Source organism: Capsella rubella, unplaced genomic scaffold, assembly GCF_000375325.1.
Source record: "Capsella rubella cultivar Monte Gargano unplaced genomic scaffold, Caprub1_0 scaffold_7, whole genome shotgun sequence".
NCBI classification, from domain to species: domain Eukaryota; kingdom Viridiplantae; phylum Streptophyta; class Magnoliopsida; order Brassicales; family Brassicaceae; genus Capsella; species Capsella rubella.
Genome location: NW_006238917.1, coordinates 5,210,225 through 5,224,586, shown reverse-complemented (window position 1 = coordinate 5,224,586; position 14,362 = coordinate 5,210,225). Strand labels below are relative to the sequence as shown.

General features: G+C 38.8%; 2 protein-coding genes across 4 annotated transcripts; one reads left to right on the top strand and one right to left on the bottom strand.

The window, feature by feature from the left end:
• Window positions 1-330: 330 nt before the first annotated feature.
• LOC17879874 (polyadenylate-binding protein RBP45C) lies at window positions 331-3,545 on the bottom strand. The gene is made up of 7 exons (XM_006283768.2): window positions 3,167-3,545; window positions 2,557-3,025; window positions 1,428-1,483; window positions 1,215-1,345; window positions 1,041-1,137; window positions 778-957; window positions 331-678 (listed from the first exon to the last, which is right to left on the bottom strand). Exons 1-7 carry the CDS (start codon window positions 3,470-3,472, stop codon window positions 676-678), a joined length of 1,242 nt encoding a protein of 413 aa, XP_006283830.1. The 5' UTR covers window positions 3,473-3,545; the 3' UTR covers window positions 331-675.
• A 167-nt stretch (window positions 3,546-3,712) lies between these two features.
• Window positions 3,713-14,313, top strand: LOC17877580. Of its 3 annotated transcripts, XM_006282465.2 has the most exons (14): window positions 3,713-3,858; window positions 4,179-5,280; window positions 5,391-6,084; window positions 6,459-6,954; window positions 7,304-7,455; window positions 7,563-10,886; window positions 10,975-11,187; window positions 11,534-11,737; window positions 11,827-12,030; window positions 12,234-12,380; window positions 12,610-12,960; window positions 13,163-13,607; window positions 13,876-13,957; window positions 14,029-14,313. In XM_006282465.2, the coding sequence occupies exons 1-14, from the start codon at window positions 3,825-3,827 to the stop codon at window positions 14,222-14,224; spliced, it is 7,644 nt and encodes a 2,547-aa protein (XP_006282527.1). In that variant the 5' UTR covers window positions 3,713-3,824; the 3' UTR covers window positions 14,225-14,313. The 3 variants fall into 3 exon arrangements, with proteins under 3 accessions (XP_006282527.1, XP_023634179.1, XP_023634178.1); XM_023778411.1 differs by lacking the exon at window positions 3,713-3,858 and having other exon boundaries at window positions 5,164-5,280; window positions 5,417-6,084; XM_023778410.1 differs by lacking the exon at window positions 3,713-3,858 and having other exon boundaries at window positions 5,164-5,280; window positions 5,414-6,084.
• The last annotated feature ends 49 nt before the right edge of the window (window positions 14,314-14,362 follow it).

The window sequence follows — 14,362 nt, the reverse complement described above, 5'->3', positions numbered from 1 at the left end:
CAAAGGTCACACTAATTAACCAATCAATAGCCAAAAAGCTTTAATCAGCCATCCTCTTGCTTATGTAACCATTTTTAAAAGCTTAACTGAAATGAGAAAACAACTTATCAGTCTCATTGAAGTTTGCCAGCATTGAAATGATTTCACAATACCAGCATTTACATCCACGTATGCACAATAAATAAAGCAGCAGCACTATCTAACAGTCTGTATAACATGTCAATGCTATATGTTGGATTTCGTTACCATAGCTCTCACCTTGAGACTTAAAAACTCGATTTTGTTTAACACAAATGTTAACACATCAACTATTGTTAAGCAAGAAACACGGATTAACGTTGTGCTCACTTAATAATGATGTAGAATGTTAAAAGTAGTTCTTAGGCGTTGCAGGAAGAAACAGTACATCAACAATAGGAAGAAACATGACGGTCAAATTAGTCAAATGACACAAGAAACACTTGTGGGTTAAGCCTTTTGTTACGACTTGGAAGGGACACTCAACAACTATCACGCGGAAGCCAAAAAAACAATCCAAAAGAAAAAGAGTTGAAAAAGAGAATCTGGGACAAGAAGCGCTAATACACATCCATTTCAATCATTCCATTCACCCTCTTTAAACGGTGACAGCTTTCTGGAGAACTTCAGCTCCATCACGACATTACTAGCCATGCTTCACTGCAAATTCGGATGGAACAAGAATCAGCAACATATACAGTGTTATGGATACATTGCCTAAAACTTCATAGATTTTCTGGCAGAAACTAAGGAAATTACCTGCTGTTGCTGCTGGTAGCCACCAGGCTGCTGGTAGTTTCCATAGCCACCGCCAGCGTAACCACCATAGTAGGCGTTAGGGTCCTGAGGAGGTGGTGCGTATCCATATGCTTCATATCCCTGAGGAGGATACCCATAGTATCCACCACCACCACCATACTGGGCTTGATCAGGTTGATTCTGTGAAATTATGGGTCAAGCCATCAGATCACAAAGTAGAGAGCATAGTTAGAATTTTGGTGAATTGTCTAACGGATACAAACCTGTTTGTTGGAAGGACTACGACCCCATGAAAGACGAACGCTTTGTCCACCCAGCTGTGTTCCATTTAACATGGAAAGTGCTTGCTCGGCACATGCCCTGAAGCACAAAGACAGTAAAGTTGTGAAACAACATTCTCAACCTAAGATGGAAGTTTGTCTCCAAAGTCACACTACCTATTGGCGTATTGAACAAATCCACAACGCTTTCCTGCCGGTATTTTCACATGAACTAGTTCCCCAAATTGACCAAAAACTGATTTCAAAAGATCTTCTGTTACACTTTGATCCAAAGCTCCAACAAAAATCTGGAATAGCAAACATGACATATCAATTCAACATTATATCAAACACAAATAAGTCCCAAGGATACCAAAACAAAGTACGCACTGTTGTGTTAGTTGGGTCGCTTTCTCCTTGATTTCCTTGGGTGTTCTGATATGAAGCTGCGAATAAAAACAGTCAAGAGAATGTTAGCAGAAAACTCCACCATCAATGTTTACTACATTCAGTTGACAGTGCAAAGAAACAGACACTAACAAAAACGCAAACACGAGAATAGAAGTTGCAAATTTTGTCCAAATCAGGAGAAGAAAATGCAACTTGCATATATATATATATATATGATACAGCTAGAAGATTAAGGTAAAGGGATTGAAGTTAGTTGATAATTGATATACAAATCATAAATATGTACTAGGGGAAACAGGATCCAACTTTGAGAAACTAGAAAATGTTAGAATGGGACCGAAATTTTCTAGGGTAGCACAAGTAACCTAAATTCCGTGTAATGTCTGACAGTCTTACCATCGTAATCAATTTGCCAAAAGAAGAATTGTAACAGTATAACCAAAGAAGAGCTGAATAATTTAGAGGCAAACAGTAAATGAAAGAAGGAAAAAGTTGCAGCACTATTACTGAAAGAAGATGAATTGAGAGGTATGAAGAAGATCACAAAAACACTCTTTAAGGAATCAGACTTGGAAAAAACCGAAAAATAACTAACAATATAAATATGAAAAAAAAAAAAAAAACTTAAAAGGCGAGGGTTAAATTAAAGGGAAAGGCTTATGCTTGATAAGTAAAGGAACTGGAAAATAATTTGCGACTGAAAAAAGCTTTGTAATTAACTTCTTCTGAAAACATAACTAACTGACCTAAATGAGGCCACGCAATAAGGTGGAATCATTTTCAGCTGAAGTCAGTTCCAGGCCCCCCCCAAAGAGAGCCACTTGTTCTCCTGCTTAAAGACAACATGAGTTTTTTCTATAAGTTTTAGGATGTTTTGTGATATTAAATTCTTTGAAGTGCTGAAAGACAAGAAGAGGAAGGAAAAGGGCAGAAACATTGAGCACCAACTAACAGAACACGATTCACCAATCAGAAAGATAGGTAAAGTAATACCCCAAAGAAAAGAAAAATAAACAAACCTAGACAGCTAAAGACAAAGGGAGAGGCTTAAACCACTCAACATATTCATAAGTCATCAGAAATCCGGCTGCTTAATATAAAAACATACCTGGTTGCATTGTAAGAGGCTTCTTGTTGGCAGCTGGACCAGTACGCATAGGCCTGGATGAGCAGAATTGACCATTCATTTCAGTCATGGCGCGAATCTGCTCACTTTCATCACCGAACCTAACAAATCCATACCCCTTGGACCGTCCAGTAGTCCTATCAGTCACAACTTTCGCACCCTTGACAGAGGAATATACAACCTTGAACGTTTCAGTAAGCATGAAGTCGGTAACATCAGGAGCCAAGTCTCCAACAAAAACTGTGTGCTCTGGACCTTCAGCCTGGCGCCTCTCTCCAGCTCCGAGCTGAGCCCAGTTCAACCTAAAGGTCTGCTGTTCACTGCTGGGCATTGGAGCACCATTGTAAGTCTGCAAAACCCTCTCAGCTATAGCGTGACTCACAAACTCAATAAATCCATAACCTTCTGAATATCCGCTCTGTTTATTGCGAATTACTTTAGCTGATTGAGCCTGCAGCCACAGAGGAACAAACACTGACTCAGATTTCACTATAATCAAATCTTCAAAGGATGAAACTTTGAATATTTTTTAATAGAATTACGAGGGAAAAGAAACATTAACTCCGAAAAATTAACGGGATTTTTAAATTACCTCGCCAGTAACAGCAAAGATGTTCATGAGATAGTTCTCATCCATCCAAGGCTGCAAGTCACCAATCCACAACGACCGGATCTCACCAGCTGATCCTGGATTCTGAGATCCACCACCACCATACTGCTGCTGTTGTGGTTGACCAGGAGATGGAGCCGACTGAGGATTCCATCCTGCCGGCTGCTGACCTTGTTGTTGCTGCATCATCCACGATTGCTGCTGCTGGTGGTAAGCTTGTTGGTCGGAAGGAATCTGCCCTGACCCTGCGGCGGCACCGTTAGAAGCTGGAGGTGGCTGCTGCATCATGACGACGATAACCTAGAAGAATGTCGCAGATGCAATTTTAAGGGTTGAGCTCGAGAGGACGAAAGGGGCAAATGAGGGAAGAGTGATTGCTGTCTGTGTTTCCATTTTTATACTCTCAAAAAGTTGCTTATGATATGGACCTCACGTGGCCCAATCACCGATCCTGGCCCATTAAGAGCCCCGGGTTGATAAAGTTAGGGTTAACCAAAAAGCGGTTCGGACCAGTTAGGATCGGTTTGAGATTAAGATTTCTAATTTTGAACTCTTGTCTCTCTATTACGACGTCGCCGAACTCATGTTCTCTCTTGTTAAACCCTAAAACCCTGCAAAGAGAGAAGATAGAATTCTGTTAATGGCGGAATCAATATCAGACATGGAAGATCAAGGTACAATAAGAGCTTAAAATGTGCAGACTCGTTTAGCTTTTAGCAATATATGTTTGATTTTGCCAGCAACAACCAGAAAAAAAAGCAGCTGTCCTCTGGAAAAGTAGTAAAAACTGTGAACTGCTGGGAATCTTTGAGTCAATTACTATCTTGTTTAGCTAATATTTGGACTTGGTTTGTCCTTTGAATGAAGAATTTTGTTTCTCTATTGCGCTTTAATATTTTTGTTTGTCTTTGAGCATCTTTTAATCCTCTTGGACAGTGTGGGTTGGTGGAGAAGTGAATTACTCCCTAACTGAATAATTTGTTTGCTATTTCAGGAATGGTGGAGGACGGAGGGAATATAGATCTTGAGGTGGAAAAATCCCCATTGATGGCTTTCAGACCTTCCCACGATGCTAAACTTAGAGAATTATTGCATAAGATTTGTTTACATGAGATTAAGCTATGCTCTGATGCATCAAAGGAATTTATTAAGTTACTAAAGGGAGAAACTGGCGGCGATTTGTTGCGTCTTTATTTCCAGAACTCACCAAACTTTGCTGAGCTTCTAGAGGCATGGAAGCTTCGACATGGAAATCAAGGACTTTCCTATATATTCTCACTTATCCAGACGATTTTGAGTCATCCAGAGGGAAAAGGTAGATCAACTGATGTTGGAAGAGCTATTGACCAGTTTGGTAGGTTACTTTTTGAAGAAAAACTGGATGACATTTGCAAAGAATTGAAAAGCAAAGAGGTAAAAAAACAGAATGCTGCCCTTTCATTGTTGGCTTCGATTGTTAGACGTGGTTCAGGTATGGCATCAGAAATAGCTAAGATATTTGATTTTAAGGGTTTCACAAAACTAGCAGAGTATAGAACGCGAGGGGCTGAAAAGGCTAGAAAACACTCAACAAGGAAGGCCTGTGTGGACTTTGCCATATCATTCATTGAAGTTGGGAAGCCTGGATTGCTAAGGTCAGTTTTACAGCAGAAAGAAATGTATTCTAAAGTCCTGCGAGGCCTTGGGGGAGACGATGAAGACACTGTGGCTTCTGTCTTGTCTACGTTGAAGGATAAGATCCTTGTTGAAGAATCATTGATTCTTCCTGGTCTAAGGAGTGTTCTTTTTGGAAGTGTGGTGTTAGGGGAGCTAGCCAGCATTTCAGCAAGAGAGGATGGTGGAATTGTGAGTGAGTTGGCTCATGATGTTCTTGTTAAAGTTTGCACAGACCCCTCTAATGGACTGATGCCAGATGCAGGGAGAAATTTGGCAGGCAATTCTAACAGACTACTAATGCTCATGAAAAAGTTGAGAGCAGCAGAAATTGGTTATCACAGAGATTTGCTTTTAGCTATTGTTAGGGGTAGACCTTCTTTAGCTTCGGCTTTCTTTGACGAGTTTCCGTACAATGTGGAAGATTTTGCATCACCATCCTGGTTAGTCTTCTTCAGAGCACGAAAGTGTATCTATCTATATTTTGCTGCATGTACCCTCAGATTTTTGCTGCTTTGTCGTTCTTTTTGCATAGTAACTGAAGTCATTGCAGGTGTTCTTTTATTTCCTTGGCAGCAGATTTGGTATCGGCAGTAAGAACTTCATTTTCTTTTGACTTTCTCAATCCAGACCAACATGCTACACCTCATGGTGGTTCAGATGTTCAGACTATTATGAAATGCATATGCCCTCGACCATTTAGCCGGTCACTTGTCACTAAAGGGATGCTCCATTCTGATTTTCTTGTGAAACATGGGACCTTGAGATTTCTCTTGGAGACTCTGAGGCTGTTGGATTCTTTTGTTACCGCTTGGAACCAATCTTCATCTCATAGATGTTCTGTTGAGCAAAATCATGTTTCTCTCGAGCGGAACCTCATGGGTGAGGTGAGAAGCTTTTATCCAGAATTCCAGGTGTTATGGACTTTACTGAAGTCCTTAGGCGGTTCTAGTGCAACTCAAAAGCCGCCTTTGAAGAGAAAATTAGAGTTGGATGGTGGAAAAGTGAGCAGAAAAAAGCGCTTTAAGCAATCTGAGAAGGATGTTTTGGAAGAAGAAACTGGTGATATTGTCATTGGTGGGGTTGTGGATGCTCATATGACAAATCAGGAAGATGCTGAAAAAGAATCTCTTGGGATTGTTTCAGAAATTTGGGCTTCAGAACTTTGTTCTAAGCCTATTAATTCGGTTGAAGAAGCAGAGATGTGCTTTCACATAAAGCTTCTGGATGCCCTCAAGATTTATGTGGTACGCTGACATTATTTTGTGTTGTTGATAATGAATAAGCAGAACCTCTACAAAATTTGTTTTACTCAGCTTAATGATAACTAGTGACAGGATGTCAAATATTAATTTTGAAGTTTTTGCAAGTGTAGTATACCGATCGAAGTTTGAAATTTGAGTTGTAGTGATTTGTCCAGTTGACAGGTAGAGAGAACGGAAACGGTCATGCTTTGCTTACTGAGTTCTGGTCAAATGTCTCGTTTCTTGTGTCACTTCTATATTACTTATTAATTATTGTAAAGATGTTTATGTGTTATTGGTGGCTTAGACGTTCTTCATCTGTACTTGATGAGTTCGGGTTTTAAGCTTTGATATTTTACATGTTTTCATATTTGCAGTGTGGTGTACATAATGTGCTTGAAGGAGCGTTTGATATCTTCATGAAATTTCTGAGCAATTCTTTAAGTTTGCCTGCTGAATTGCAAAGAGCTTTCTTGTCTTTGCTAAATGCGTACATCAGTTGGACGCCAAAGGACCTAAGTGACAGAGGTCCTACTAGATATCCACCACTTATGTACAAGCATTTGCATGTGTTCATGAATTTGTTACTTTTTGCACCACACAAGGAAGTGAAGGATCTAGCGTACAATTTAGCAATGGCAGCTATGAGCAGCAGTGGTGCATTTGAAAAAAATTCAAGTGAAATTGGTGCATGGTTCTTGTTTCTACCAAGTTTTGATAAGATTAATCTTCCTCCTGAGGTTCAAGAGGCTGTACAGAGCATGTCGTCAGTTGTCATCTCCTTTTTATGCGACGCAGTTAGAACTGTTGGAAATAATTTATTCAAGCCCTGGGACATTGTCAGAAGTTGCTTGTCCCATTTAAAAGATATAGGTAATTGTGCCCTCGAAATCAATCGTTTATTATAGATATCACATGCTTACTCATTTTGCTCTGTTTTAGTGTCTGCAATGTAAAATATGTTGCTCCTGTGTTTGTTTTAGGTACCTTGTTCTATGTAACCATTTTTTTAGGTAACGACTGCAAAAATTTGTTGTCCGCACAAAGATGAAGATGATTATCTAATATCTCTGCAATTAATTTATGAATTGATGAAAAGTGTTGGTTATTAAACAGAACTAATAATCTCATGCAAGTTATATCCTAGTGACTTGTCCTGTGGACTTGTGATAAGCCTAGAAGTATTTATTGACTGGGGGTATCTTCTTTGTGTTGGTTGCAGGTGTATCAATTGGATTTAGCCCTCTAATTGTTTGTGTACTGCAGAAGTGTGTGAGGCTAGTAAATTCTGAAGCTAAAACGTATTCGTTACCAAAGAAGTCAGCAATATCCCTGTACGTCTGCAGCACACTGAAATATCTTTTGCAAACTCAGGTAAATATCTTTAAACGCAGGTGTATGTATATAACTTTTACCATCAAATAGGTTCATATTACACCGCTAAAGGTACCAATATCTTTTCTATAAATTCAATATTGTAGGCAGATTCCAGATTACTCTCATGTTTGATCCAGTCAATTTTGTCTGAGGTGGTTGATGAATCTAAGGTTTCTTTATGTGAATGGAGGCCATTGAGAATGTTACTTCTTTTCTCACAATCCTTGTCAGACAAAAGAACTATCATCTTGCATTCCAGAAGGACAATGAGTCTACTTGCTGACAGTTCTTTTTCAGAGACTCTTGATGAGATCAAAGGACTGGTGAGAAGCATTTCTCCAGATGAAACTACAGGAATAGTTAAAGCGTTTTCTTCTGCATTGATATGTGCAACACCTGAATCGATCTTGCAAAATTTTGCTCCTGTGATGGCTGTTTCTTGGGCTTTTTACGGAATATCATTCTCATTTTTACAGTCCATCTTCTTTTTAGAGGAAAACTTCCTCGGAAACCTTTCAAAGCTATCACTTGACTTGTTTGTGCGAGGTTCAGATATTACTGGGTCAAGGAATCTTTGGGAAGGAACAGTAGATAGTGAGATTGATTTTTCTTGCCACTCATCCATAGCTGAAGAAATCAGAAGTAAGATGGATATTCGTGATATTGAATCTTCTGCCTTCTCGATGTTAATAGAGCATGCTCCTTTTCCTATATTACTTACTGCCATTATGAGCATGGATATATCTTGCTTACCAGTGTTTCCAAGAATTTCAGAGCTACTGTTGCTTAAAGTTTTGCAGCCTAAAAGTGGTAGTATTGACTCAAATATCCAAGTAATACTGTTCTGGCTCTTTCAAATACGATCATCTTACAAGGTTCAACCAGCTCCAGTACTCTGCCAACTCTCTGAGATCTGCTTACGTCTCATGAAGCACTTATTCTCTCAAATATCAGAAATGAAGCTTGTTTCTGGACCATCTTCAAATAAGTTGCTTGCTTCATTTGCAAAGCAGAAGCATCAAGTGGCCCAGACAGTTCTTTGCCACCCAGTTGTGATGGCACTGTTAGAGAGTCCCTTGGATTGTTCATCACGTCAAGTACAGAATGTTGAGATTTTTTCAGAAAATTCGCTGACAACGGAGAGGCTAGTTTTTAGTGAAATAGATCAACACATCCTTGATCTATTGGTTTCTACGTGTGACTTTTTGTTTGATGAGAAACACAATGTGTGGAAATGGGATGTCAGGGAAAATAACTCCACTATAGCTTATAAGGACTTCGTTGAAAGGCTTCTCTTGGAATTCAGGGTCAAGTTTGAGCTTTGTGTTGATTCTCAAAATTACGCTTCTCTTCTCCAACTATCACAATTAATTCATGCTTTGTTGAGGTTCATATCACCTTTTCAACTTTTAAATGTTGCTCATTCCATGCTGAGTAAAATTGATGAGAAAGAATCGGCTAGCCAAAATTCAAGTAAGATTCTTAGTTTGGGATTGGGTATTGCTGGCGGAGCTTTTGAAATGCTTATATTTTACTCACACCAGCCGACTGCTACGAGAGGGGTATATGATTTGCTGTGGGAATTAGAAGAAAATAATTATGACAGTAACCTCATTGAGAAAGTATATAGCATGGCATGCAAATTTTCTACCTCTTCTGGTTTGGATTCAGCAGCAGATATTTGTTTGCTTAAGGTTTGTGGTGGCATTTCCAGGGGGAAGCATTATAAAAATTGTAGTGTTCACCGGTTGGTCTTGATAATTTCACTGATTGTTGGTAGAACCCCTGAAGACTTGATTATCCATTGCATTAAACAGGCAAACATAACCAGAGCCAAGATACTGTTCTATCTTGTGGAGTCCAGTCCCTTGCATCGTTTAGTCTTTGGAAACTTTTTCTGTAGTATGCTAAGTAAGAAGCAGGATGACACTGCTCTTAGAGATGATCAGTTTATCATGCTTCTGCCTGCTGTTCTATCGTATCTGACATCACTTTCTGCAAAATTTGAGAAGCCGTGTAATAGATGTTTGGATATAACTTCAGTTTATTCAAATATACTAATAAATGGTTTTCTTCAGTGGCCACAGTTTTTGTCTAGGTCCATCTTTGAAGAGAAGTATGAAGAGATTCTTCTGTCAACGACTGAGGATATTGACACTATGTTTAATGCAAGTCTTCTTGGGAAGGCAGTACGTATGTTTCAGTATCACTTTTCCTTGACTGAAAGTCCAACTAAAGAAGATGATCTCTTTAAGTTATTTAATTCCATCTTTCCCCACACTAGTGCTAGGAAGGAGATGTTGGATTACGAGATAAAGGAAGTGGACGTTCAGTCAGTAGACCAAATGTTCAATGTTGCTATACGTGTGGTTGCAAAAGTAACACTTTCAATGATTTGTTTGTTTCCTGAGGATAGCAGTATGTGTCATCTTAAACGTGAAGCAGGTGCTTCCCTGAAGGAAAGATCTCCTAAATTTAGATCCAATAGAGCGGTTTTATCAAAGCCGTTACTAGATGCTTTAGTTAATTGTTGGCAGTGTGTTGTCAAGAAATCTGATGGGTCTTTTACAGGGAATTCTGAAGGAAAACAAGAAAAATATTGGTACTTGTGCAAAAGCCTTGAAAACTTCATTTTGAGAAGTATTCTACAGTTTTTAGAAAACATGTGTGAGGAGGTTGTTCAATTGGATTCCCTTCCCTTCCTGGAGAGACTGATGAAATCAATTCTTCTGTATAGATTTGAGGACTCGAAGACACTGAAGATACTGAGAGAAATTTTCTCCTTGTTGTCTAGAGGGAAGTACTCGTATGCACCATATATCCAACTCTTAATATCTCACTCTCAGTTTACACCAACCATCAGTTCTCTCTCCATATCACCCTCACATACTGGTGAATTATTCAGGCCTGTCTCTAGCATCCTAAAACATGTTATCATCTCAAGTCCGAATTCTGTCAGAGCTAAAAGTTGTCGTTTTGAAGCACCCTACTATGCTAAGCAGTTAGAAATTGTCAAAATTCTCAGAGTACTGCTCTCCAAATGTGGAAAAGGTTCAGGCATCAATCTCAAAGAACTGCACTTTCTTCTTTTGTGTTCTTATGGCGCAACTCTGAGCGAAATTGACTTGGAGATCTTCAAGCTGATGCATGATATCAAGTTGGTTGATGCCGAACACACGCTGAATGTTTCTGAAACAGATTGTTTGTGGGGTAAAGCTGCATTGAAAATAAGAGAGGGACTGCGTTTCTCTCAAGATGCATCTTATGTTGGTGAATCTGATTTTTTGGAAGATGTCCGCCAGAGTCTTTTCAAAGAGAATCTTTGTGTTGATCCCAAAATGTGTGCTCTAACTGTTTTGTTTTTTCCTTATCAACGAACTACAGAGGTATCGGATAATTTATACCTATATGATGATCCAGTAAACGAGGTACGTTCTTTCTTTTAAATTTTCAGTTAGAAGTTCATGTACTTGCAATTTTGAACATCGATAAAATACATCCTTCGTCCCTGTGTAGAAATGTTCACCTGTTATGGAGGACATTGAACGCTACGATCCGGTTTTCATCTTGCGCATCTCTATAGACTCATTGTCCATGGGATTTATTGAACCTGTGGAATTCGCCAGCTTAGGCTTGCTTGCAGTTGCATTTGTGAGCATGTCTTCAGCAGATCTTGGGATGAGAAAATTGGGCTATGAAACTCTTGAGATATATCTTGATGCCCTTGAGGTAATTGTTATTTTATGTTAGCTTATCTGTATGCATGTATCATTCCTTTTGTAAATGGTACTTTCAGTAACTTAAATGCTACAAAAGATGGGAAAATATATTATAGGAGGAAATATTTTGGCTATTCTATATGCACAGAGGACTTGTGATTGCAACTGCTAGCTAGCAGAAGTATTTATTTTGTTGGAGTATGGGTCCGAAGCCTACCAATCCTTTTTTTTTTTTTTAAGTAATTGGTTTTGCAAAGCTTCAACAGTTAGATTTGTTCTCAATTATCCAAAATTAAATTGGTTCTTGTGACACAAGTGAAACTTTTTTTGCTTTAACAATAATTTTTTTTATGTAGAGTTGTAGGAAAAACAAGCATGTAACAGCGCTGCGGCTTCTGCTGATGTATGTACAAAATGGGGTTGAGGAACCATGGCAAAGAATCCCAACTGTTTCTGCCATTTTTGCCGCTGAGACATCTCTGATATTCTTGGATCCTTCTCACGAACATTATGTTCCCATAAATAAACTTTTGAAGAGCTCATCTACACTGAAGCTGAGGGTACTTATTCTCTATAAACTGTAAACTCTAGGCTTTATCCTTTGTACTTTGCCAGAACTCAAACTGTTTTCGATTTTTCTCTTTGTTAGGGAATACCTTTGTTTCATGATTTTTTCTGGAGCAGCGCTGTTAACTTTAGGTCACAGAGATTTTGGGTACTACGCCTAGTGTGTGCAGGCTTGAAATCAGATGATGATGCTCAAATTTACATCAGGAACTCCATCCTCGAGACAGTGATGAGTTTTTCCTCATCCCCTCTTACTGATGATGAAACCAAAGGACTAATCCTTCAGGTGATATACTTTCTTTCCTTAATGTCCTATAGTATATAGTGTTTATACTGCACATATATGCAAATGCAATTCCTTCTTTAAAATCAATATAAGGTTAATGCTCAGAATATATTTATTTGGTCTTGTGTACTATGGGGTATCTTTTCTAAAGCTTTGAGATCTTAATCCAACGCGACATAAACCGTCTTTCTTTCAATCTTCAGGTTGTAAGGAAGTCGGTCAAATTCCATAAGATGTCTCGACATCTAGTTGAAAACTGTGGTCTGTTTTCATGGTGTTCATCATTTATCTCAACGTTTACTACAAACCCCATTGGAGACGAAGATTTTTGCTTGGTAGCTGTCTTGGAGGTTTGTACAATATTATCCAGTAATGCTATTAATTAGTTATGGACGCTGCATGTGTGCTGTTTAAAAATATAGTCTTTCTTTACATTTTTGCAAATCAAAATCTGTAGAATATGATGATGAACGCAAAATTGAATAAAATTCTCAATGGTCAACCATGGTTGTTGTACTCAAGAGTCCTTATGTAGTATAGTTCACTAATTGACTTACTTTGTGATAATTGTCGTATCAGGTCATAACTGATGTTCTCGCCTCCAGAAACGTTACAGAGTGGTTGCAACGATGTGGCCTTGAAGGGCTAATGGAATTCTCATCGCGTTTATACAGAATTTTAGGTGGTGGATTGGTATCAGTACAAGAAAATGATACTTCAGTTGATTTAATTTTGCAGATACTATCTGCTACTCTAAAGATTTCTCAGAAACGAAAAATGTACCAGCCACATTTCACCATCACAATTGAGGGAATATTCCAACTCTTTGAGGGTGTTGCTAATTCTGGTTCTCCTCAAGTCGAAGCTAGTTCAGAGCGTGGGCTTATTACTATATTAATGAGCATCCCACCAGTTGACATAATAGGCATGGTATATCTCTCTCTCTCTCTCTCTCTCTCTCTCTCTCTCTCTCTCTCTCTCTCTCTCTCTCTCTCTCTCTCTCTCTCTCTCTCTCTCTCTCTCTCTCTCTCTCTCTCTCTCTCTCTCTCTCTCCGTCTGTCTGACTATTGAGTAGCCCTCCAATTTTGTTTTGAAGAGCTTAAATTTTTTGTATCATATGATATCTTTTCAGGACGTGGACAAGTTGAGAAGGTTTCTTTTGTGGGCGACCTCCACAGCCTTAAAGAGTGACCATACAAGGGTATCAAAATCTAGCGACTCTCATCAAGATTCTAAAAAACTCACTGAAGAACCACAAGAGGAGACTATGGTAGTAAAGTTTCTACGCTGGCTGTTGGCTTCAGTGATTCTTGGGAAGCTCTATTCTAAAGCTAGTAAAGCTAATCATTCGGTCCCGACAGTCTTAAGTAAAACAAAGCCAGAAACTTTGTTGACATTGTTAGACTACTTCAAAAAAAGGAATGTCGATGACAGCATGGAAAATTCAGAGCAAATAATATGCGAAATAATCGTGTATCTCCAAAAGCATCTTCTGTGTAAAAACTACAGGGTTCTTCTTCCCTCTGTTGTATTTGCACTATCTCTCATGCTTCTTCACAATTACCTCGGGACGGAAGGTATGCTGCTTTTGACTGACTTACACAGCTCTTGTTCTCCGGATTACTTGGCTTTGATTGAGAATTGAACTCTTTACTAGAGTAGGTTTGGGTTTGGATATTGGAATCATGCTTTCTGCATAAATTTCAGTTGATTTGAGATTTAAAAAATGTATCTGTTGAAACTCTAAAATTATTCAGGCTTGTTCTTAGGAGTTAAGCTGCATCGAGATCAGCCAATCAACATCTGTAATCTGAATCTATATTTTTCTTTCATTCTTCTTTTCAGATCTCAATGGCGATTACAAACTCATCAAATCGTTGTGCGCTAAAATTAGCTGTCCTCCTGAGGCTATTCCGGGCTGGAGATGGTAAATGATTTCCTATTGTTCATCATTCCAAAGCTTGGACTCCAAATTTTGACCTGAATCCTTCTCCACAGGTCATATTATCAAGCGTGGTGGGATCTTTCATCGGAACAAGCCACAGATCTGGACAAGATCGGTGAACTTCATGCGTGCCAACACCTTTTGCTGATATTCTCTGATATGCTTGGAGAAACGCCTCGGGAATCTCTACATAGAGATTTTGACTTGTCCCAAGTATTTGAATGGGAGAGAAGTTTAGTTGAGACCTAGTCATTACCTTTGTAGTACTGTATCATCTAATTCAAACAGTTTTGTTATATCAATGACAAAAGTTTTTATTGATTCATTCACGTCGAACAGTGTTAAGTTTTGGTTGTATCAGTGAGAAATATTATGGAGCCAGAGTCG

Bases quoted from the DNA above. Each gene is read 5' to 3' on its own strand.
- LOC17879874 (XM_006283768.2), bottom strand. From the start codon at position 3,472: ATGATGCAGCAGCCACCTCCAGCTTCTAACGGTGCCGCCGCAGGGTCA. The intron at 1,346-1,427 runs GTGCGTACTTTG...TTGCTATTCCAG, and splicing joins GCGACCCAACTAACACAACA to ATTTTTGTTGGAGCTTTGGA. The intron at 958-1,040 runs GTTTGTATCCGT...ATAATTTCACAG, and splicing joins GTAGTCCTTCCAACAAACAG to AATCAACCTGATCAAGCCCA.
- LOC17877580 (XM_006282465.2), top strand. From the start codon at position 3,825: ATGGCGGAATCAATATCAGACATGGAAGATCAAG. The intron at 6,955-7,303 runs GTAATTGTGCCC...TGTTGGTTGCAG, and splicing joins GTCCCATTTAAAAGATATAG to GTGTATCAATTGGATTTAGC. The intron at 13,608-13,875 runs GTATGCTGCTTT...TCTTCTTTTCAG, and splicing joins CAATTACCTCGGGACGGAAG to ATCTCAATGGCGATTACAAA.